Below are 25,231 nucleotides of genomic sequence, written 5' to 3'. Positions count from 1 at the left end.
CTCTGGTAAATCCTCTCACCCCACACATCTCTAGTCTACACCCCTGTTCTTTTATGCATAAATAAATAAAAATAAATCTTAAAAAAAACTATGGTAATTATAGCAAAAATAAAGTTTGCTGAGTTTTTAGTCATGGTGAGAAAAATTCCACAGTGAGAGGATTAGTGGCAACACTAATTAATGATTCTACAGACAACAGAGAGGAAGTAGAGAAACAACCACTCTTTGACCCCAAAAGTTGAAAAGCTTATATTTGTAGAAACAGAAGGAAGGCATGGTAAGAAGCTTAGAAAAGAATAGCTCTAAGTTTTAATATAATAGTTAATTTAGTCCTCAGGTAAATTAATTATCTATCTTGACTTGACAGATGAATGATCAATTATTTAAGTAGCTAGAAAGAGAAGCCAGGATCAATACGCCTCAGTGCACATTCACTAAAATCAGTTATCTGTGGCCAAGCAATTTGTTCAAATTAGTCTTAGGGGTATATTCATTCCATGTACTCAACAAATAGGTCCACATGCCTCTATGTAGAGGCACCATCCTCGGTACTTCCTTGCAGCAGAGGATCAAGATGTCCACCCTTGGGGAGCTTACATTCTACTTGGGGGTAAAAACAATAAACTACAGACATAATAACAAAAGTAATACATTGTATGTTAGAAGGTAAGGAGTAGTCAGGGAAAGAAAGGGAAGGGGGAGCAGCTAAGGGTATTGGGTGAGGTTTGCAGTTTTCAGTAGGATGTTCAAGACAGACTGGTCAAGACAGACTGGAGATGAGCGAGCTGGCCCTGTGGGTGTTCAGAGTAGAACAGAAGGGAAGAGGGTAGACCAGTCCAGTCCTACCACCTGGTGTGCCAGAGGGGTGATGGGGAAGTCAGTGCGGCTGGTGCCAGGTGAGCAGGGAAGAGAGAAGGCCAACAGAAGTCAGAATCGTGAGGGAAGTTGACAGGCAGTATAAGCCCTCAAGGCAGAGCCTTGCAATCAGAGGGAAATGAGGACAATGAGAGGGTCCTGAGCAGAAGAGTGACATGAGCTAACCTTGGATTAAAAGGATCACTCTGATGGCTGTGGAGAGAAGGGGCTGTGTTGTCAGGAGGATGGAAACAAGGACACTCGCAGGGCTGCGTACTGTGTACTGGCACAGGAGGTGTCTGGGGAGAGTCAGTTTCCCTTAGAGGACAAGGTGAAGGGGATGCTTGGAGGGAAAATCAGTTTGCAATACTATAGAAATTTCCAGAATGCAACTCTGCCCTTTGACATGCCTCACCACGCTCACCGCCAAGGTTCTAGTACCCTTTCCTCCCACCCCTTCCCATCGACCTCTGGTAGACACCATATTTCTCACAGAGTCCACAAGGGTTATTTTTGTTGTGACTCTTTAATTCATTTCCTTTGGTTATTTATAGTTCACGTATGAGTGAAACCCCACAATTGTCTTTCACTTTCTGACTTAACTTCACTTAGCATGATCAACTCAAGTTCAGCCCATGTTGTTGCAATAGTCAAGAGTCCATCTACTGTGATGGCTGAGTAGAATTCCCTACAAACAAAAACAGGTCTTGATGCCTGCGCGCAGTCTAGACCGAGTGAGGGTCTGCTGCAGGGACAGCATTTGGGTGTGCAGCCTGGGTGGTGTACGTGTGCACAGACCCCTTGGGGTGCAGGACAAAGCTTTGGATGAGAAGAGGGGAGACCAGTGACCTGCTCTCCCCAGGCCCCCTTCCTGAAGTGGCATTCCAAGCCCTTGTGAAGTCACATTTGTCAATGGACCAGGGACAGACAGTTTATTTACCCATTCATTAGCTTAACGTCAAACTTTTACATCTTTCGACTTGTGGCTTCCATTTCTCTTGCCTCTAGTCCTAAAAATGTTACATGTGGGCCTACTGTGATTTTTTTAATATAAAAAGTTTAATTTTGTTTCACTGAATGAAACACTCCACCATGAATATTTCATAAGATCACTGTCTCATCAGCCATGTTGAGTAAACCAGGATTGTGGTTTAGTATAAACATGCTTGAGATGACTGAGGAACTGAAATGCCTGACACTTACTTTTAACAATAGATTTTAATAATTTTCCACCCTAACATAATAAAGGATATATTGGGTTGTCGGAAAAGTCATGACACGTTTTTGCTTGAAAAACAGAAAAAATGTCATGACTTTTCCAACAACCCAACATTATTGCTCAAAGAATGTATTTTAAGATAAGGATTTTATAATAAAGGACAGAATTATCATTATTTTACCATAATAAATTTTTTGTTTTCTTTTCCTAACAGCATTCTTGGTTCTTCTTTGCAATTATCCTAAAATCAATGGCGCAGCACTTGATGGACACCAACAAAATTCAGGTAGGATCATAGGTATTGTAATGTCATCCAATAATTATGCTGATGAATATGTTCTCATTAATTCCATTTTATTTACTTTATGAACCTTTGTGATTTATGTGAATTTCTTTTTATGAGGCAGAAATGACTGGGTGTGTCAGTAGAGGTCTTTCAGAAATAAATGCCAGAGCAAAATTGGTGCAGACAGCTGCAAAGGCTAAGGGATGAGGAAGGTCTAATCCCTGCAAAAGGAGAGAGGGAAGGAATCAGGGTTAATAGAGAGGGTCTTGCCATGAGAAAGCCTTTGCCGGCTTGCTGGGTGGTCTCAGGGAAGAATGTTCAACAGGGGAGCCCTGCATTGGGGAGATGGTCTGACTTGGACCCTTCAAGCTTAATTATTGACTTGGAGCAAATAAGGGAGAGTGTGACCTTGGCACGAACACCTGAGTGGATCCCAGATGTTCAACAGAATTCTGTAGAATGTGTCATGAAGGAACATTTGAGCTATGCACCTTGAATGCTGCCACCCACAGTTTGCACCACATGTCACACCCATTCGTGAATCTGCTCCTCCACAGTCCCCATCAACCTCTCTTCAGCAAAGGAAACTTATAAGATGGAGTATAATGGGAATGACTGTGGCCCCTGATATTGCAGGTGGTCTTGGGGTCCTACATAATCCCTCCTCTGCCATCCACTGTAAAGTCTGCTAACCCTCAGCCAGCATCTCTGAAGGTTTTGGTGACTTCACCTATGTTGTGACTCTCATTAGAGTGACCCATTTCAAACAGGAGCAGTGAATTCTTGGACCTGAGGGGGACATGTGGAGACACATAGGGTTTTAGTCAGTATGTTACACAATCTCACAGGCAAAGCATTCTGCATTGCGTGGCAAAATTAACTTGATTGTGACGTCCTGCTGGTACCAGGGAGTTAAATCCGCTGGAAGTCACCATTTCAAATCATTATCTGTATTTATCAGTTATTCATTCATTGATTTTGTGTAGTTGCATAAGAAATCTGGTGTGAAAAATCAAAATAATTGATGTTTAAATTACATGAAGAACTGTCAAACAAGGGCCTCCCTGGTGGCACAAGGTGTTAAGTCGCAGCACTATGAAGCAATCCGCAGCCACTCCAGCATGAGTTCAATCCCCAGCCAGGGTGTTACCCACATGGTGCAGCAGACCCCTCCTGTGTCGCCCGCTGCTCCCCTCAGCAGTGTATTTCAGTAGATCTACCTGTTCAGCTCCCCACTCTGTCTCTGGTGAATCCTCTCAGCCCCTGCACCTCTGGCCTGCACCCCAGTTCTTATATGCATAAATAAATCTTTACCAAAAAAAAGAACTGGCAAAAAATCTAGAATAATAGTCACTAGGCCGTTAATGGGAGTCATTTCCTGAGGAAAAATGGGGAGAAATTAAAATGTGAGAGGTCATAGAAAATGGACACATTCTTCCTTGTACATTTCTACTTTGTTTGACTATTTTGCATTGGATATTTGTTATAATTTACTCTTTAACGACAGGTGAAAAAATTATTGGCTAAAATAAAAGGAAAATTAAATGAAAATGATGGGAATAATAACCTTGAAATTAAAAGGGCTTCTATTTTATTATTGCTTTCAACTTTTCAAAAGGATTCTTTTTGTTTGATGATATATAAAATGAAGTGAGTCTTTCAGTTTATTTTTTTCCAGGCTTCCAGTTTTTCACATGCCACATTATAAATAAATGATCCATTCTTTCCTTAGCTTTCCCGGGTTCAAAGGTTTCCTGAATCTTACCAAAATGAATTGGACAATCTGGTAATGGTCCTATGCGATCACGTGATTTGGAAATACAAAGACGCACTTGAAGAAACAAGAAGAGCAAATCACAGCGTTGCCAAGTTTCTTAAGGTACAGTTCTATCCAAGGTCACAGTTCCATTCCTGGCCCCGTGAGAACAGATGCGATAAGGTCTAAATGTGAATCGATCACATCTTCATCTATGACAAAGGGTCAAAACCAGCACAATTAGATGAATACTTAACATCTCCTGTCTTTACTGCCTGAAACACTTTTTAATTTTTGTTTCCAATTTGGTCTCCTGGAACTAAGGCCAAGGTTAGATAAAAGTATCCATTTGAGGGTTGTCAAATAAGAGCACTTCTAAATATTTTAGAAGAAAAATAATTCAAGTTTTGAAAGAGAAGTTTCACTGTGCATTTTTCTTCCCTCAGGCATTTCTGCCTTTGAAGTGGTGCTGTGATTGGTTGTGGCTCTAAGATTGATGCCATAGAGACACTTTGGGAAACTTTGGGGGATTTCGCATTTCTGTTCTATGACCTCCAGGCTCTTTTTCAAATGGTGAAAATAGGGCCTCCCTGCTGGCGCAGGGGATTAAGTCTCAGCACTAGGAAGCTATCCGCAGCCACTGCAGCAGGAGTGGCTCCCCAGCCAGGGAGCTGACCCACATGGCGCAGCAGACCTCTCCTGACTCACCCGCTGCTCCCCTCAGCAGTGTATTTCAGTGGATCCACCTGTTCTGCTCCCCACTCTGTCTCTGGTGAATACTCTCACACACCGCCACACCTCTGGCCTATACCCCAACTCTTGTATGCATAAATAAAATAAATCTTTAAATGATGAAAATATTATGCACTAATCACATATAAGGAATATTAACTCAATTAAAATATTGAGCAATTACTATACTAAATATACGTAAGTATACATGTATACTTACAGAAAGCAATATATATGTATATGCACACACATATAATTATATATTTACATATATGATAACACAATTAGTATAGTTCTTTGGTTTCCTGACATGCATACTGAATTGAGAAGGAAAATGCAGAGACAATAAAAAACTAATGAATTACCATTTACCAGATGATTTACCCAACTGAAAAGTTAGTTTTTCTTCTCTTCCTTCTTTTCTCCAACTATTGACTACTGAAGCCTTGATAAGCCACTTTTATTTTTTTTAAGTAGATCCCAGAACATGCTGGATAGACATGAGGCTTTATAGATATATAGATAATGTATACTATATAGATAATATATACTAACAACATAAGTTAAGAGGGTGTAGAAGTAGTTGGAAAATAAGCCTGAGTTGTCTTGGTGAGTCTTAATCTAGCCTAATTTCTAGTTTAATGTGTTAAGCATTATTTCAAAGTATACACTGTATTTTTCCTCATCTTGAATTTATTTTTTCTTCAACATTTCTCCTCTCATTTTTGTTTTTGTATTGCTTATAGAGAGAGAAAGGAATGGGGCTAAGGGACGAGAGTAAAGGAGAAAAATATTACTCATATTCTACAACATTTTAAGAACTATAGGAATAAGGTTTATTACTATGAAGATCATTTATTTAAAGCACTTAATAGGAGATAAAGTTTGGAGCAAATGATAATATGATACAATTAATAAGCAAAATATGTTCAAAGAAATATCTGTAATATTCCTCCCTAAATTTCAAAGAATGATGGGTAAGCATGTCTCTTAAAAAAAGACTCCTTATCTATTCTCCTGGGCTTCAATACTCTGTACCTGTTGGAATAAATGTATGTTTTCCTTGGAACTCATTTGTTCAAAGATAGCTGCTGATGCTTCATAAACTAAAGTCTACAGGGGAGCAAACAAAAGCTGTCCAAGATGAGAAAGGACACGATGAAGCAGACAGCTGCTGGTGGTGCAGGTGGTTCTGTGAGATTTGGAGGTTCAGAACACAGCAATGCAAATTGAGAGCAATGCTTGTATGTGGAATTAATAAATAGAAACATTAGTTTAATGATTGTGCATTAGAAAATCCCTCTTACACACATTGTTTTCAGTTTCAAGAGCATTTGTGTTGACACAGAAAAGTTTTTTCTTTACACTTGTTTATGAGATAACTTGTTTGAATTAGGAGAGAAAAAGGGACAGAGAGGAAGTGATTTTTCATGCAAACGTGCATGGAGTCATTTGCTCCAATGCCTCTAAAGTGATGAACTTTGAGGGGTCTCCCTGGTGGTTCAAGGGGTTAAGACACAGCACTATGTAGCTATCCACAGCCACTGCACCACGAGTTCGGTCCCCAGCCAGGGAGGTGACCAACATGGTGCAGCAGACCTCTCCTGACTCGCTCACTGCTCCCCTCCTGTTCTGTTCCCCCCTCTGTCTCTGGTGATTCCTCTCACCTCCCACACTTCTGACCTGTACCCCAGTTCTTGTAAGCATAAATAAATAAATCTGTTTAAAAAATTAAAGTAATGAACTTTGAGCTTGCAGGTGTTCAACACTGCCCACTGCCACTTGGATTACACAGTTCAATTCTGGTAACATTTACTGACTCAACTGATACATCAGATGACTTTGACCTCTTTTGTTTTCTTTAATTCTACACTGTGGATTAGCTGTCACTGGAATTAACAATTGAAATTAAATTGCACTACCTTACTTCGCCAGAATTATTTCCCAAAATGAAGAGTGGGGTCTCTGGTGTGGGTGTGTACAGACACCCTGACTCACTTCTTTCACTTCATATCTTGAGAAAGTAATATCTTTGCAGCAATTTTGCAAAATCCTTGTACATTTTCCTGACTGTCCTCTCAATGTAGGTCAGAAGTGAGATATGTGACTGCTTAGCAGTTTTTATATTTTTTCCTTGTTTTGCTGTTAATCTGGGCCACAGCCCTACTTACCTGAGCCTCCTGTCTAAATACTTTTCTTTTGCAAGTCTCTTCCCAAGGAGGTGGCAAAGGAAGGTCATTCTGATTTTTACTTTCCTGCTCAGACAACCATATCTTTTTAACCACTTGCCTAACTAATCACTACTTTATTTCAATTAGCTTTGAGAAACCACTTGGAAATCCTCTAATAGAAGAGAGTTAATTTGTTAGCAAAATATGTTTAAAGAAATAGCAGCACTGTTTATCCCTAAACATCAAAAAAGTATGGCTAAGTGAATTTCTAAAAGGGAAATATCTTTGTATCTACTCTCTTTGGCTCAGATGCTCTGTGCTTTGGGGATAATCCACGCTTGCCCAAAAGCTCATCTTCGCAAAAGCTGCTATGAGCAACTCATAAACTAATGTCTAAATAGGATTAAATGACATCAGCCAAGATGAAAAGCAAACGAAGGCAGTGGTTGGTCAATTATATTAGAAAAGGTGGAGACAATCAGGGTTTGTTTTGTGATTTGGGCTTTCATAGCTCATTATGAATTAGTTATAGAAGTAAATGCTCATTGTTCTCACAAATGGTGGTGTCAAATAGATTTTTAATTCTTTCCAGCAATGTATTTTTGCATTTACTTCGGAATATTTGACTTTCAGTGTATTAAGCCAACATGAGAAAAAGTTTGGTGGGGTTTAATTTATCCTCTTAATCAGGAATGTGGGGACTTTTTCTGTAGCAGGTCAAATACTAAATTATCTTTAGCTTTGCAAGCAATATGGCCTCTGCCACAACTACCCAACTTTGTTGTGACAGCTCAAAAACAGCCATTGGCCACTAAAACACACAGTATTTAAGTGACTGAGACAAGGCTATAATATTTAATTGCAAAGGGCCCCCCTGGTGGAGCAAGGGCTTAATTGTCAGCACTATGAATCTATCCACAGCCACTGCCTCATGAGTTGGAGCCCCAGCCGGAGAGCTACCCACATGGCACAGCAGACCTCGCCTGCTTCACCTGCTACTCCCCTTAGCAGTGTATTTCAGTAGCTCCACCTGTTCTGCTCCCCACTCTTTCTCTGGTGAATCCTCTCGCCCCCCCCACACACACGCCTCTGGCCTGCACCCCAGCTCTTGTATGCATAAATAAATAAGTCTTTAAATATATATATACTTAATTGCAAAGATCTAAATGATGTTTTCTAAAATTGATAATTATGGAGTTGTAACTTTCTAACCTTTGTACTATTTCTAATACTTCATTTCACTGTTGTATGTGAATGAGCACTTATGAGGGATTTTTTTTTTTAATGATTTATTTATTTATTTATGCAAGCACTGGGTACAGTCAGAAGCGCGGGAGGGCGAGAGAATTCACCAGAGCCAGAGCAGGGAGCAGAGCAGGCAGAAGGACCGAAGGACACTGCTGAGGGGAGCAGCGGGCAGCAGGAGAGGTCTGCACACCATGTGGGACCCTCCTCTGGTGGCCGGGGAGCAGCCGGGGATTGAACCGGCACTGCAGAGGCTGCGGGCAGCTTCGCAACCCAGCGCTCAACCGCTGCGCCACCGGGGAGGCCCTTATGAGGGATTTTTTTAAAAGCAATTAGATGACACATATAGGAAACTGTTGTTTTACTTCAATGTGTTTAATCACTTTTTCTAAAATCTTTAATGATCCTTGAAATAAAAATATCTGAATTTATCTTCAGCGCTGCTTTACGTTCATGGACCGGGGCTTCGTGTTTAAGATGGTCAACAATTACATCAGCATGTTCTCCTCTGGCGACCTCAAGGTAAGACCAGTGCAAGAGTGTGGGCTTTCTAGTTTAGTAGCAATAGCATTATAAATAAATAATCTGGGCTCTACATAGATCTGCCTGAAACAGGAACCTGTCCATTCTTTGCATCAAAAATTAACTTCTGTGTCAACTAGACACAATCCACTGAATATGTCTCCCAAGTCTGGGTTCAGGGGGTCAAAGGCAAGTGGAATGAAAGTGTTTATGTTTTCCATCTATTTCTGGTGGGTGAGGAAGGAGTGGTTCTCTCGGCTACAATCCCTGGTACTCCAGTTTGCTTGTATTCTCTGGGTTTTAGCACTGAAAGTCCCACTTTCTTGGAAACTACAGTCTAGGGCAAAATCAGACAGTGGCTGCCCTTCCTAGTAGCATGTATGGGGAGACAGGCAGAGACACTGCCCTCCAGAGACCTGTGATTGTCCACATGCCATCCCCACACCAGCAAAGTCCCATCACCTCAGAACTGAGCAGCCTCAGAAATGAGCAGCTTCACCTGTATCAGACCAAGACTCAAGTCTGAGAGCCACTGGGCTGGAGTCTGGCATGTGCTAGAGGAAAATAAGTCTGGAAATAAACTAGTCATAGAGTATCCATTAAGGTTCCTTGAGAAGCATATTGCAGAAACTCACTTCAATTAGAGCACAAGGGGACTTATTGGCAGGACGTTGGGAATAAACAGCATTGATGAAAGGTCTGAAGGACAGGGTATGGAAAAAGAGCAGGAGCGGCACTTCCGGGGCACAGAAGTAACCTCACAAAGGAAGAATCTTTTGGCCAACCTCTGCCCCTGCTTAAATGAATCAATGGCAACCATTCTCTCCTCCTGCTCACGATTTACATTTCAGAGAGGCTGGCCAATTTGGGTCACATGCCTGCCTCTTAAAGAGGGAAGCTGGAGCACCTGAACTAATAGTGCCCCATTAACCTTTACCCTTCAGAAGCAAGGTCAGTCCCCTAAGGGAAGCTGTTGAGGTATTGCAAAGGAATAACCAAAGTAGAGAATCCAAAAGTAAATAACGATCTTCTTACAGCATTTCCTGCCATGCTCAGGAGATTCAACTTTAATTTTTTGGCAGTGGATATTGACTTTGAACTACAAGGATTATGAGAGTCCAGTTCTCTCTGTAAATATTTTCTGAAAGAAATTTCTTCATTAGTGCTCCAGTTACACATACATGTACAGCATATCCTTTTAGATATAATCCCAGTGGACCTAAGTTACATATATTCTTCAAAGACCAAACAGAATATGCTCAAAGAATAATTAACAAACTTTAATTATGTTCCTGTTCACTTGATAGTCAAAAATTAAGTCAGGTACTATCCTTGTTTGAAATGGCAGTTTTTTAAATTATTGAGTTAAGTTGCTACAAAAGAGAATTCTAAAATACTGAGCAATTGGAATATATTTTATTTTGGAAGTTGATATTCGTGAATATGAAAAACAAAATCTAAATCTTACAAATATATTCCTTATCTGTCTGGCAGTGACTAAGACAGTTATGAATGTGCTAATTATCCCAGATTGTGTGATCGTTTTTGGCAAATGTATTAAGTGGTCTTAGACCATGTTTGGACGGCATTTATCACTGCCCTAATCAAAACATAATTGAAAAGACAGACCTGTTTGCTAGGACGGGAAAAGGTAGAACTAAATTATGCTCTCTGAGGGCACATGGCACACCAAGAGAAAGACACTAATTTTAAATCATCTGCACATGGTCTTCCTTAGCTCCCAGGATCATAGGAGTTGATGTAATGATCTGTTCAATCATCTGAGTGTCATTTCAGAGCTCTGCATATGTGGGGAGGCACTGTTTTTCTTAAAATAATAATATTATGATACAATATAAAAGAAGCAAAGCAGAAACAAAACAAAAAAAATGACTCATGAGATCATATCTCATAGAAACTCACTGTGGGTCATGAATGGGATCATTTCCTGGGGTCTTGATCAATTTCCAAAGGTGGGGAATCCGACTGTGTTTACAGCTCTTAAGGGTCACACAGAAGTAGCTTCATCTTTTTAGGCGTAAGAGTCAAGTGTAGATTGTTTCGGTTTAGCTCACTTCCTTCACGTCTAAATAATAATCTTTCTGTTTGCTTCTTTTTCAGACCTTATGCCAGTATAAATTTGATTTTCTTCAAGAAGTATGTCAGCATGAACACTTCATTCCTTTGTGTCTCCCCATACGCTCAGCAAACATTCCAGGTAATTATTCCCAGAATTTCCATCAATTCCTACAAAATAGACACTTTCGTTTGTTTGAACTTTTGTTTGTGGTTATTTTCCTGTTTCCTCAGCTGTGACTTGGGTATTCCACCCAGGTGATCAGGCTGAAATGCCACTGTTGGCCCTTGGTAATGAATACACACACTGTATTTCTGTTTCTTTCTGTGTTTCCTTTTTCATTAAAGACCAACAGAATTAGGAAATGAATTATTGTAAATCAGAGACTAAAACTACAGCTGTATTATCTTTTTTTTCCTGTATGACTCCAAAAACCAGCTTTCCTTTGATTTTTAGAGACAGAGCAGGGAGGACCAGTTGCAATTTGTGAATAGAAGTTCATTTAGAAGTATCAATGTGTGCAATTATGTTAATATGCAGTTTCTCAAAATGAATTTTGTACAAAGGACATTGTTACCTTCAAAGAACGCAGGCAGGCAGGAGGGCAACACTAAATACCTGATTCCTCTAGGTCAGAAAGAAGCAGAGATGGGTGTGTGCAGGTAAGAACACCCTTCACACTTTGTTTACTTGCTAAAGCATAATCTACAGAAAACACTTCTACTTATTCTACTTGTTAAAACATTGTATGTTAATTTTAAATCTATATATACCAGGATGGTCACAGTAGAGAATGACAATAACCCATCTAGACACCAGAAACTAATCAAACATTAAGATGCAAAGAAAATTCTAAAATGATTTAGGAATCTAAAATACTTTTCTGGGGCCTCCCCGGTGGCGCAGCGGATGAGCGCTGGGTTGCGAAGCTGCCGGCGACCTCTGCGGTGCCGGTTCGATCCCCGGCTGCTCCCCGGCCACCGGAGGAGGGTCCCACATGGCGCGCAGACCTCTCCTGCCGCCCGCTGCTCCCCTCAGCAGTGTACTTCGGTCCTTCTGCCTGCTCTGCTCCCTGCTCTGGCTCTGGTGAATTCTCTCACCCTCCCGTGCTTCTGACTGTACCCAGTGCATGTATAAACAAAGAAACAAAGAAACAAACAAATAAATAAATAAAACATGCCTCTATAAAAAAAAAAAAATTAAAAAAAAAATACTTTTCTGCTAAGCAGTGATTGATTAAATTAGTTTTGCTATTCATGTGAAGCAGAAACTAAGATGGTCAAAAGCCCCCTTCTTCATACTAGAGGTTATACCAATATTTTATTTATTTTTAAACTTTATTTAATTTTGCATGAAGAATGAGGATGTAGGCCAGAGGTAAGGGGGGTGAGAGGACTCACCAGAGACAGAGTGGGGAGCAGAACAGGCAGATCTACTGAAATACACTGCTAAGGTGAGCAGCAGGCGAGACAGGAGAGGTCTGCTGCACCATGTAAGTAGCTCCCTGACCAGGGTTTGAACTCAGGCAATCAGGATGATAGCACTGAAACTTAACTGCCAGGCCACCAGGGTGGCCCTTACATTATATTTTAAAGGAGAAAAAAAGTATATTATCAATCCTAATAAAATTTTTATCACTTTAATCTTAAATAGAAATTGTGGACATTTTTCATTCTTTAATTTATAAAACACATTTGATCTAAATTCTTTCACAGAAAAGGGTCTAGAAATGTTGTTTTGGACAATACCATTTTTAGTTTTTTGTTGAATTTTATTTTTTTTTTTTTTATAAATTTTATTGTTATATTCCCCATACAATTGCAGCCCCCCATTCTGATCCCAATCCCTCCCCTCCCGCCCCCGCCCCCCTAAAAGTGTCTCTGGTTCATAGTTTTTTGTTGATTTTGATTTTCACTTTCTTATAGTTATTCATTTTCCTGGTCCCTTATTTAAGTTTTCTAGATTCCTGCTATGAGTGAGACCATCCGGTATTTTTCTTTTTCTTTTTGGCTTATTTCGCTGAGCATGATCCCTTCCAGCGCCATCCATGTTGCAGCAAATTGCATGTGTTTATCTTTTTTGAATGCTGAGTAATATTCCATGGTATATATGTACCACATCTTCTTGATCCAGTCATCTATTTTTGGGCATTTGGGTTGTTTCCAAAGCTTAGCTATTGTAAACAGTGCTGCTATAAACATAGGGGTGCAGGTGCTCTTTGGAATTGATGTTTCTGTGTCCTTTGGGTAAATACCTAGGAGTGGAATTGCTGGGTCATATGGAAGCTCTATGTTTAGTAGGTCCAGAAATCTCCACACAGCTTTCCACAGTGGTTGGACCAGTTTGCACTCCCACCAACAGTGCAGAAGAGTTCCTTTTTCTCCACACCCTCGCCAACATTTGTTGTTGCTAGTTTTTTTAATATGTGCCATTCTCACTGGTGTAAGATGGTATCTCATGGTAGTTTTGATTTGCATTTCCCTGATGACAAGTGATGTTGAACATTTTTTCATATGCCTGTTGGCCATTTGCATTTCCTCTTCAGAGAAGTTTCTTTTAAGCTCTTCTGCCCATTTTTTGACTGGATTATTTTCTTTGTTGTTGTTGAGTCTCATCAGCTCTTTGCAGATTTTTGTGATCAGTCCTTTATCATTAGTGTTGGGTGCAAAAATGTTCTCCCAGTTGGTGGGGTTTCTCTTTGTTTTTGTTATTGTCTCTTTTGCTGTGCAAAAGCTCTTTAATTTGATATAGTCCCAGCTGTTTATCTTTGCCTTCACTATCACTGCTTTGGGTGATGTGTCTGTAAAGATGTCTTTGATGTGCAAATCACGTAGTGTTTCGCCTATATTTCCTTCTATATATTTTATGGTTTCAGGTCTTATGTCTAGTTCTTTAATCCATTTTGAGTTGATTTTTGTGTATGGTGTGAGGTGGTGGTCAAGCTTCATTCTTTTGCATGTAGCGACCCAGTTTTCCCAGCACCATTTATTGAACAAACTTTCTTTGCTCCAATGCATATTCTTTGCTCCTTTATCAAAGATTAGTTGACCATAAATCTGTGGGTTTATTTCTGGATTTTCTATTCGATTCCATTGGTCTGTATGTCTGTTCTTGTTCCAATACCATGCAGTTTTGATGATTATGGCTTTGTAGTATAGTTTGAAGTCTGGGAGTGTGATGCCTCCATCCCCTTCTTTTTTTTTCAGGAGAGCTTTGGCTATTCGGGGTTTTTTGTGATTCCATATGAATTTCATCAATAATTGTTCTATTTCTTTGAAGAATGACATTGAAATTTTGATTGGAATAGCATTGAATCTGTATATTGCTTTTGGAAGGATGGCCATTTTAATAATGTTTATTCTTCCAATCCATGAGCAGGGGATGTCTCTCCATTTCTTTGTGTCTTCTTCTATTTCTTTAAACAGTGTTTTATAGTTTTCTTTGTATAGGTCCTTTACCTCTTTTGTTAGATTTATTCCCAAATATTTGATTTTTTTTGTTTCAATGACAAAAGGGATGGTCTTTTTGATTTCTTCGTCTTCAGATTTATTGTTTGTGTATAGGAAGGCTACTGACTTTTGCGTGTTGATTTTGTATCCTGCCACTTTACTGAACTGATTGATGAGTTGAATTAGCTTTTCTGTGGAGTTTTTGGGGTTCTCTATGTATAATATCATATCGTCTGCAAATAGTGATAGTTTGACTTCTTCTTTTCCTATTTGGATTCCTTGGATGTCTTTCTCTTGTCTTATTGCCCTGGCTAGGACTTCCAGTATTATATTGAAAAGCAATGGTGAGAGTGGACATCCTTGTCTTGTTCCAGATCTTAATGGAATTGCTTTCAGCTTTTCACCATTGAGAATGATACTGGCTGTTGGCTTGTCATAGATGGCCTTTATGATGTTGAGGTATGTTCCTTGTATCCCAAGAATTTCAAGGGCTTTTATCATGAATGGGTGTTGCACTTTGTCGAAAGCTTTCTCAGCATCTATTGATATTATCATATGGTTTTTATATTTCTTTTTGTTGATGTGTTGGATAACGTTGATTGATTTTCGGATGTTAAACCATCCTTGTGCCCCTGGAATGAATCCAACTTGGTCGTGGTGAATTATCTTATGGATACATTGTTGGATTCTGATAGCTAAAATTTTATTGAGGATTTTTGCATCAGTGTTCATTAGGGAGATTGGCCTGTAGTTTTCCTTTTTTGTGTTGTCCTTGTTCGGTTTTGGTATTAGTGTAATGTTGGCTTCATAGAACGTGTTTGGTATTGTCCCTTCCTTCTCAATTTTTTGGAAGAGTTTGTGAAGGATAGGCACTAATTCGTCTCTGAATGTTTGGTAGAATTCATTTGTAAATCCATCAGGTCCTGGGCTTTTGTTTTTGGGGAGGTTTTTGATTACCATTTCAATTTCGCTAATTGTAATTGGTCTGTTTAGGTGTTCTATTTCTTCTTTATCTAGCTTTGGGTGATTGTAGAGTTGTAGGAATTTGTCCATCTCCTCTAGATTGTTAAACTTGTTTCCATATAACTGTTCATAGTAGTTACTGATTATTCTTTTGATTTCTGCTGTGTCCGTTGTGATTTCTCCTCTTTCATTGATGATCCTGTTTATTTGTGCTTTCTCCCTTTTTTCCTTTGTGAGCCTGGCTAGGGGTTTGTCTATTTTATTGATTTTTTCAAAGAACCAGCTCTTGGTTTCATTGATCTTTTGGATTGTTTTTTTAGTTTCAATTTCATTTATTTCTGCTTTGGTTTTTATTATTTCTTTTCTTCTACTGGTTTTGGGGTTTTTTTGTTGTTCTTTTTCTAGATCTTTGAGCTTCGAGATTAGGTTGTTTCTTTGCGTTCTTTCTTGTTTCTTGATGTGAGCTTCTATTGCTATATATTTTCCTCTTATTACTGCTTTTGCTGCATCCCATACATTTAGGATATTGGTGTCCTCCTTGTCGTTCAATTCAAAAAATTTTTTAATTTCTTCTTTGATCTCCTCATTAGTCCAATGGTCTTCCAGTAGTGTGGTTTTTAATCTCCATGAGGTAGGAAAGTTCCTTGCCTTCTTTTTATGGTTTATTTCTAGTTTGATGCCTTCATGGTCAGAAAAGATGGTTGATATGATTTCAATCTTGGTGTATCTGTTGATGTTTGTCTTGTGCCCCAGTATGTGATCGATCCTGGAGAATGATCCGTGTGCGCTTGAGAAAAATGTGTACTCCGTTTTTTTGGGGTTTAGTGTTCTATAGATGTCTGTTAAGCCCAATTGCTCTAGGTCTTTATTTAGAGCTTTGGTTTCTTTACTTATTTTTTGTCTTGTTGATCTATCCATTGTTGATAGTGGTGTGTTGAAGTCTCCCACTACGTATGTGTTTTCTCTGATGTCTGTTTTCAGAGAGGACAACAGTTGTCTGATATATTTTGGTGCTCCTTCGTTTGGTGAGTATATGTTAATGAGTGTTATTTCTTCTTGAAGTATTGTCCCCTTGATCATAATGTAGTGACCATTGAGTTTGAAATCTGTTTTATCTGATATAAGTATAGCTGTTCCTGCTTTCTTTTTTGGTCCATTTGCTTGTAGGATTGTTTTCCATCCTTTAACTTTGAGCCTATTTTTATCTTTTGTAGCTAAATGTGTTTCCTGGAGACAGCAAAAGGTTGGGTTTTGTTTCTTAATCCAGGCTGCAACTCTGTGTCTTTTTATTGAAGAGTTTAGTCCATTTACATTTAGAGTTAATATTGATATGTTAACATCTGTATTTGCCATTGTGTTTGTCTTTCCTTTGATTTTATTTATTTATTCTTTTAATAACTTTTTTTTTTTTGGCCTTCTTTCATTGTTATTCGTCGCTCTGAGGTTCTGGCTTTAGGACTCCTTGTAGTATTTTTTGGAGTGGGGGTTTAGTTGCAATGAAATTCTGGAGTTTCTGTTTGTCTGGGAAGGTCCATATTCTTTCTTCAAAGAGGAAGGAGAGCTTTGCGGGATAGAGTATTCTTGGTTGGCATCTGTTTTCTTGGAGTCTGTTGACTATGTCCCTCCACTCTCTCCTTGCCCGTAGTGTTTCTTCAGAGAAGTCTGATGTCAGCCTGATTGGTTTTCCTTTGAATGTTATCTGTTTCTTCCCTCTTGCCAGCTTCATTATTTTTTCCTTGTCCTGGATTCTTGGGAGCTTTACTATTATGTGTCTTGCTGTATTTTTCCTTTCGTCGTGGAAGTTTGGTGTTCTTCTTGCTTCTTGTATATCAATTTTCAGCTCCTTCTTCACATTTGGGAAGTTCTCTTCAATTATCTCTTTGAATATTTTCTCTGTTCCTACATCTCTCTCCTCTCCTTCTGGTATTCCTATAACTCTTATATTTCCTTTCCTCATGGAGTCAGATAGTTCCCGAAGTCTTTCTTCGTTCTTTTTCCTTCGTACTTCTCTTTCCTTTTCTGTTTTGGTTCTTTTTATTTCTGTGTCTTCAAGATTACTTATTCGTTCTTCCATTTCATCTATTCTGCTTTCATTGCTTTTCCCAGAATTCTTTAGTTCTTCCATTAATTCTTTGATCTCCTGCATTTCTTTTACTTCCCTCTTTAGGGACTCAATTTCTTTCTTCTGACCATTGTTTTCCCTCTCTAGGGACTCAATTGCATTCTTCTGATCGTTGATTATTTTTCCCTTATCATTGTTTTCCTTTATGACTTCTGTCAGTTTTTTAATCACGGCAATTTTAAATTCTCTTTCTGGAAGGCTCAGAAATTCTTCCAAGTTATTGTCGTTGCAATCTGGGGGCTGGCTTTCTTTTTGTGGTGTGCTTTTTCTCTGGAGAGTTGCTAGGTTGCGTGTGGTTCTTCTCCTCCCTACTGTCTGTTTTCTAATTTGCCGTATGCGTTGGGACACTGTGTTGTTGGGACTGGCCGGCATCTTGGGTGGGCTTCTCTGTTCCCCTCTGGTTCTTCCAGGAGTCATCTGTCAGTTTCAAGCAGCCTTTACTGGAGAAAGGTCCCTGTTCTAAAATGCCGATGTGGGGACACACTCCCCTGTGCGCCTGGTCTGCCCCGGCGGTGGGTTCCTGCTCCCCTCTGGGCTTGGACTGCAGGCCAGAGGGGGTCTGGCGTGGGCGAACTTCCCCCGCTCACCTCTGGCTCCTGAGGAAGCCTTCTGCAGGTAGTCTTTACTGAAGAAATGTCCCTGTTCTAAAATGGTGATGTGGGACACACTCCCTGCGCTTCTGGTCTCAGGCACACTCTTCTGCGCGCCTGGTCTGCCCCGGCTGTGGGTGCTCGCTCTCCCTGTGGGCTCAGACTACTTGTTCAGAAGGGGCCCGGTGTGGGCTAACTCCCCAGCTGGCCACTAGCTCCTTCAGTAGCCTGTGCTGGGGTCAAGTCGCTAGGTGGCACCAGAGATCTCGCCTAGAGCCCTTGGGGAGCTGATTTTCCACCCCGTGGGACAGGGAGCAGAGCGGGGATGGTAGGGTACACCTCAACGGCTTTGGGGTGCTGTGTCTGCCTTGTGCCCCACCGTCGTGGGGAACCCACGCCCCTAATTTCGTGCCCCGGGTCTCAGTTCCAAAGCCCTCAGTTCCAGGACGCGGGCTGTAGCCCAGATCAGTGGCGCGGGAATGGCGCCTTTTGAATCCCGCTCCCCTGCCTGGGCGCCTTGTTCCTGCTCACTCAGGGAGGGCCTCCGCCCGGGTCTCAGTTCCAAAGCCCTCAGTTCCAGGACGCGGGCTGTAGCCCAGATCAGTGGCGCGGGAATGGCGCCTTTTGAATCCCGCTCCCCTGCCTGGGCACCTTGTTCCTGCTCACTCAGGGAGGGCCTCCGCCGTCTCCCCGCAAGCCTAGGTCGCAGGCGCAGGGGCCTGGGCAGCTGCAATCCGAGCGCCGCTTTCGCGCAAGCTTACCGGGCGGCCAGGGCTGTGTGCTGGTGCTGGTCTCCTCCTGGTGGGCGGAGCTCTCTTTAATGGCGCCGGGAGCTCACCTCCGCGGCGGATCCTGCAGGGTTCGCCTCAGCTCCCGTTCACGGGGTGTGGTGGCTGAAATAGATCCTTTCCACTCACAGTCCCGCTTGCTGCATCCGTTTTTCTTGTTGGGCGTTTTGGTTTGTTGTTTCCCTCCTCTCTGCCGGTCGGAGAGTGCCGCCTCTGTGGGCGGGGGAGGGGAGCAGGGTTCTGCGCTTCCCTCCCTTCTCGTCCTCTTTTATGGCAACTTTCTTCTTCCTGAATTTTATTTTTTTTAAATGAACTGTCATTATTATATTAGACAATCTGGTTAAGATGATCCAAGAAGAGCAATTCTGGTTTTGTCATTTCAATTCCTTTTGGTCTATTTGTCTTAACAATCCCTTGTCAATATATATTATTAATAGTGAACATAAAGATATGTCTTATTGTTTTAAAGATTTATTTACTTTTATGTCTTATTTATACAGCAAATAGTTTGTGATAGAAAAATTAGGTGCTCAAGTAGAAAACTAAGAATTAAAACAATTCTATTCGTGGCATTCTGTTTTAGGGAAATAAATAAGCAAACAAAATAAGTTTTGTCTTAAAACAAAACTTTATTGAAGAGACTCACTTAATTTACAATATGTTTTAATTGTTCAGTATAAATTGCACAGTTATTGAATATGGTGTCTATCTTAGTATGAATTTATCTAAACTTTTGTTTATTTATATTTAATGCAGATCCTTTGACACCTTCAGAATCAACTCAAGAGTTGCATGCATCAGGTAAATAGTGATTATTTTATACCAAAATATGTCAGCTTCAGTAACCACAGTCCAGTAATATTAATATGCATAGATACTACAAATTTCCAGTTTCCAAATGCTAATAGACATGTATTTAATATCATGTCAAAAGAGTGAAGAGGTTCACTGAAGTTTTTGCTGATCATAAATAACTAAATGATTCCCTAACTTGAATTCTTTCACATTTTAATCTTCAAAGTTTGAGAATTTTTTAATTTTTCCCAAACATTGGAAAGTTCCTTACACTATAACATAAATAAAATTCCCAGATACGTGTCTACTCACTGTAACTAACCCTAAATGATAGATGTCTGTCAGTGAACCACAGCCTGGGTGTTTCTCAAGCCTGACTGTCCTCTCAAGATTGAGATTCTTAATATCATAGAAAATTTAACTTTACTTGGACCTGTTCCTATCTTATTGATAAAATAGCCTGGGCAAACCTTTGCTCCAGTCATAGGTTGGGAATTAAAGAGTTGTGCTCTGTATCTGACCCTTCACTACTCCTCACTGTTTCATGAGGAATTGTATTTAATCCAATTAATGTGCCTTTGATCTTAGCTTCCTTAGCTCCCACCATCGGAAGCATCTCTGTGGACTGAAAAAGTCAAAATGTTTAGTTTGTTCCTGGTCAATTATGAGCCGGAATGTTCCAATAGTTCATTATACTCATCATAGCTACATTATGGCTGTCCTGAGAATTAAATTATACAGTCTGTATGAAGTTCCATAAGCAGTGCTGGCAGAGGATCGTGAGTTCTCACTGCCCCTGGTCCACTAATTAACAGTTATATTTAGGAAGCGCTATGGACCATTGTGAATTCCAGTAATGTTACTACTGGAAATTTTAACATTCCTTTCATCCTAATTCAGACTCAAGATTTTCCAGCCCCCTTTGATTTTCCTCTCTCATCTCTCACTTCCTTGCCCTGATGATTTTACTTCTACTCCTTGGTCCCTCCTACCTGTCTCACATCTTCCATCCTTCTCCTGTTGCTACTGTTCCCTGTAGTGCGGTCTGCACCTCACACCTTCCAGCGGTCTAATTCATTTCCATCCTGTCTCCATATTAATTAATCAAGAAAACACGGGTCTGCTCAGTTCACTGATCTTGAAGCCACTAGTGATGGTACCTTCCCTACAGAAATGCAAATGGTCTCCACAGAAGTTTCTCCATCATCTAGTCCCAATCTCTCTCCCTGTTCTCAATTCTCACCAGTCCTTCCTTGGCCGCTGTGCTTACCAGCTCCCACACTGTGCCCCCCATACCTGCACTTCCAGAATTCTGCACCAGCAAAATCTCCATCCCTTCTTCTCCCAACCTCCTCCACTACCTTCCTCTGCTCCCACAACTCGTTGCACCTCTAAATCTTAACAATGTCCTCAAAGGCCCATCTCAACATATTCCTTCTAGGAACATTTCCTTATTCCTCCATATGGGATGCAGTACTGTAGGATGTGCCACTTTTGGAGATTTGACATCAGGGATTCTCTGCAGCAGTAACCAAAGAACCTCCCCCTTGGTCCTGAATGGTTCTCTCTTTCATGTCTCCTCTTTATTTTTTTTTTCCATTTACATTGAGAGTTAATATTATGGTTTTTTTATTTAAATATTTTATTTTATATAATTCTTACATCTTTTTTCATCTTTGCACAATGTATGCATTTTCATTTTGGTTATATTCCTCACACAATTGCACCCCCCCCCCCTTATTTTGACTCTGGTCCTTCCTTTCCCGGCCCCTCCCTTCTGCCCCTCCCCCGTAGTGTGTCTCTGGTTTATAGTTGCTTGTTGATTTTGATTTTTACTTTGTATTGATCAAAAAAGATAAACACATGCAGTTTGCAGCAACATGGATGGAGCTAGAAAGGATCATGCTCAGCGAAATAAGTCAGAAAGAAAAAGAAAAATACCAGATGGTCTCACTCATAGCAGGAATTTAGAAAACCTAAATAAGGGACCAGGAAAAAAGACTAATCATGTCTCCTCCTTAAAGCAAGATTGTATTACTGACTCCCTCCCAGTAATGGGAGCAATTGCTATGTCTGCTTTGATTATAAAGTGATCATTTGTTTTCCAATAACATGATCCCTTTACATTCCCCCAAAGATATGCCTGAATATTCGGTCACCAATGAATTTTGCCGCAAGCACTTCTTAATTGGAACTCTGCTCCGAGAAGTTGGTTTCGCTCTGCAGGAAGATCAGGATATCAGACACTTAGCATTAGCTGTCCTAAAAAATCTAATGGCTAAGCATTCATTTGATGATCGATACAGAGAACCAGTAAGTGACCTTCCTTTCTCCAGAACTTCCTTAAACACCATTTAATGGCTCACTGCATTAAATGCGTATCAAATCTACCAATCTATTGATTTCTGTGTGAATCATTTCTTTTGGCCCCCTTTCTGCCTAGGGAAAGCAGAACCAGATAGCAAGTTTATACATGCCCCTCTATGGCATGCTCCTGGACAACATGCCAAGGATTTACCTGAAGGACCTATATCCTTTCACCATCAACACGTCTAATCAGGTGATTTGCATCATTTTAGAATGTCAATTTTAATAAAGAGTTTGCTTCTTTTTTATGCCCTAGATAACCATCTTCCCCAGACTGTGAGCCAGGGATGGAACAGCACATCTTGCTAGATATTTTAAGATGTCACATCAGTGTCATTTAGTTCCACACTGGCCCCTGAAGCCTACTGCCTGGTCCATCTCTTCAGCATTTTGCTTTCATTTTTCTTGCTTCTCTTCTTGACCTTCCAATTCTCTGCAGTTTTTACCAGTTTCCTTTGTTGCATGCATGGCAACCCCATCCCCAGGTGCACACTTCCCCACCCTTCTGCTTGAGTTTTATGTCCTCCTGGTGTTGGGACAGCCGAGAGCCTTGTCATAGCCCCCACCCGGTGGTCGCTTTCCTCCTTGCTCCACTGAGCCAGCACAGTGGCCACACAGCAGCCCACATGGGCTTTATCATCAGTGTTCAGTTCCAGATGAATCAACGCCACTGAATCCAGTAATTATGCAAGCTATTGTGAGCTGAAAGTTAGGGGCCTTGTCTTCGGGTTTTGTTTCTTCTTTGTACCTTTCTCAAATCCCAGCAGTGTCAGTTACTACCTCCATGACCCAACCTCTTAGAGTCACATTTCTTTATCTATGAAGTTAGATAGAAGACTTTCACGGCTGGATTTTTATGAAGATTATATTGTATAACAGAAAACACTTTATCATAAAGCCTTGTGCATAATCATATTTAAAAACTATTTTTGGCAATAGTAATATATGGAGATAACCCATAATATTAATGTATAATCTATATTGTATATCAATAGCCATTACAGCTACTTATTCTATATCTAAAGAAGTTTCCACTACACTGTAAAAAAAAATAATAAAATCTTATAAATCATGTTTTGACTAAGAATATGGCTTTGACTATATTCCCTTTCACTGCCTACTTTGGTAGAAGACCTTTGCTGGGATATTGAACATCAAATCAACTATGATCTAATTGAAAGTGCAATCAAGAAGACATCCATAGTATACAGTGTTGAAATATGATGAGTCTGCTAATCTCTTCTGTGCTTTGAACACAGGGGTCTAGAGATGACCTCAGCACCAATGGAGGATTTCACACTCAGTCAACTATGAAACACGCAAACTCCGTGGATACATCATTTTCCAAAGATGTTTTAAATTCCATAGCAGGTATATGAGACTTTCCAAAGGCACCTGTGTCTAACACTCATGCCTGTGTACATTGTATCTCATTGTACTTTATGCCCATATTGTGCCCATAATTGCACATCACCTACATGGCAACAAGTATGCTATTTCTCTATAACTAAAGAGTCTTTTACATATTTCTTTGAATGCCTTCTGGCCACTTCCTCTTCTATTTAGCATTCATTTTTACTTGGCTTAAGGAGCAATCTACTCACTGTTATCAAACTGCTTGATTCTGGAAGCAACCTTTTAAGTTTGCATTGCATATAACCTTCTAAATTATAATAGCCCTTCAACTTCAAAGATTATTTTTAAGCACTATTTTGGAAGTGTCAACTTAATTTCTTATAAACTGTCAAAAATTGAAAGCTTCTTCCCCAGAACTATCCTTCTGAACTTTTTTAAAATGGAAACTTAACTTGAAAAAGTTTTTAAGAAATCAAAGGAACAAGCTTTACTTTATTTCCATTTTTAATGGGGTAAATTTTCCTAAATCCTTAATGCTGACACAGCCCTTATAATAATACTTAAAATGTCATACATCTTTAATACCAACCCCATGCTCTGTTGTGTCAGCCTTTCACAACACTAGATGTGTCGATCTAATCTTGTGTTGTGTTGATGATACAACAGATGATGTGATCAACATCCTTTTGGTTCATCATTTAGCTTTTTGTCTGTGTGTGCCCATTCATCTCATTATCGTATGTGTGCTGTGGCTTGTGTTTACAGCCTTTTCATCAATAGCTATTTCTACAGTAAACCATGCTGACTCCAGAGCATCCCTGGCAAGTCTTGACTCCAACCCAAGTACCAATGAGAAAAGCAGTGAGAAGACTGATAACTGTGAAAAGGTGAGGGCATCCTCTCAGACTTACCGATTTTGTTCCAAAGTAGAAAGCTCTCTGGCTTGCTCGATCCTTATTGGCTCTTTCATTCCTAGATTCCCAGACCCTTGTCCTTGATTGGTTCAACTCTTCGATTTGATAAGTTAGATCAATCAGAAACCAGGAGTCTTCTTATGTGCTTTCTCCACATTATGAAAACAATTTCAGAAGGTAAATAAAACTCTTTAAAATTAAATTTTAAAAAGTTTTGAGTTTCAGAGCCTGATGTTTCATGTTGTTTCCTTCCAGATACTCTGATTGCTTACTGGCAAAGAGCTCCCAGTCCAGAGGTGTCTGACTTCTTCAGCATTTTGGAGTAAGTTTTAGAGTTGATTACTTATTTTTTTTTCTGGAACATTCAAAATAGCACAGTAAACCATCCTTCATTCTAAGAATAAGTACCCATATAATGATGTACTTATCAATAATAATGCATAAAGATTAGATGTACTTCGATGAACAGATAATATAAATAAAAGGGTATGAATAATTAGAATGTGACTTTTTTTTTCCCTTTCTAGTGTTTGTCTTCAAAATTTCAGATATCTAGGAAAACGCAACATAATAAGGTAATCATTTTAAATTCTAAAGGGTTGTCTTGGTCTTTTAAAAAGACCAAGACTTGGTCTTTTAAAAAGAATTATGACATCTATTAATATATCAGGTAGACTGATATGTCAGAAATCTTAACATGTCAATAAAGATTGCAAGGTTGACCCAGTCAGATTTAGAAGTTTGATGACTTCCCTATATCCACAGTGGATCTAGGAATAATTCAAACTGTCAAGGATAAAAGCACAAAACAGGGCCGCCCTGGTGGCGCAAGGGGTTTAGACGCAACCCGTAAAGCTCTTGGCAGCCACTGCAGCATGAGTTCGATCCCAAGCCAGGGAGATACCCACATGACGCAGCAGACCTCTCCTGACTCGCCTGCTGCTCCCCTCAGCAGTGTATTTCGCTCAATGTGCCTGTTCTGTTCCCCAGTCTATCGTGGTGAGTCCTCTCACCCCCACACCTC

The 25,231-nt window shown here is 40.1% G+C and overlaps 1 protein-coding gene across 2 annotated transcripts in view; it reads left to right on the top strand.

Moving 5' to 3' along the window:
- Positions 1-25,231, top strand: part of DOCK10 (dedicator of cytokinesis 10) — a gene marked incomplete at its 5' end in the record, with an annotated part of 193,040 nt that overhangs the window by 131,493 nt on the left and 36,316 nt on the right. For both annotated transcript variants that reach the window (XM_084243250.1, XM_084243251.1), the window contains 12 exons: positions 2,289-2,360; positions 4,093-4,239; positions 8,703-8,786; positions 10,908-11,004; positions 19,532-19,576; positions 21,708-21,883; positions 22,014-22,130; positions 23,197-23,308; positions 24,059-24,180; positions 24,270-24,384; positions 24,463-24,529; positions 24,735-24,782. In XM_084243250.1, coding sequence (XP_084099376.1) covers positions 2,289-2,360; positions 4,093-4,239; positions 8,703-8,786; positions 10,908-11,004; positions 19,532-19,576; positions 21,708-21,883; positions 22,014-22,130; positions 23,197-23,308; positions 24,059-24,180; positions 24,270-24,384; positions 24,463-24,529; positions 24,735-24,782 — 1,202 coding nt within the window. The remainder of the gene's footprint in view (positions 1-2,288; positions 2,361-4,092; positions 4,240-8,702; positions 8,787-10,907; positions 11,005-19,531; positions 19,577-21,707; positions 21,884-22,013; positions 22,131-23,196; positions 23,309-24,058; positions 24,181-24,269; positions 24,385-24,462; positions 24,530-24,734; positions 24,783-25,231) is intronic.

The sequence above is a fragment of the Talpa europaea genome (genome assembly GCF_964194135.1).
Source record: "Talpa europaea genome assembly, chromosome: 1".
NCBI classification, from domain to species: domain Eukaryota; kingdom Metazoa; phylum Chordata; class Mammalia; order Eulipotyphla; family Talpidae; genus Talpa; species Talpa europaea.
Note: the sequence above shows the minus strand (reverse complement) of the source record. Positions and strands in the feature narration are given on the sequence as shown.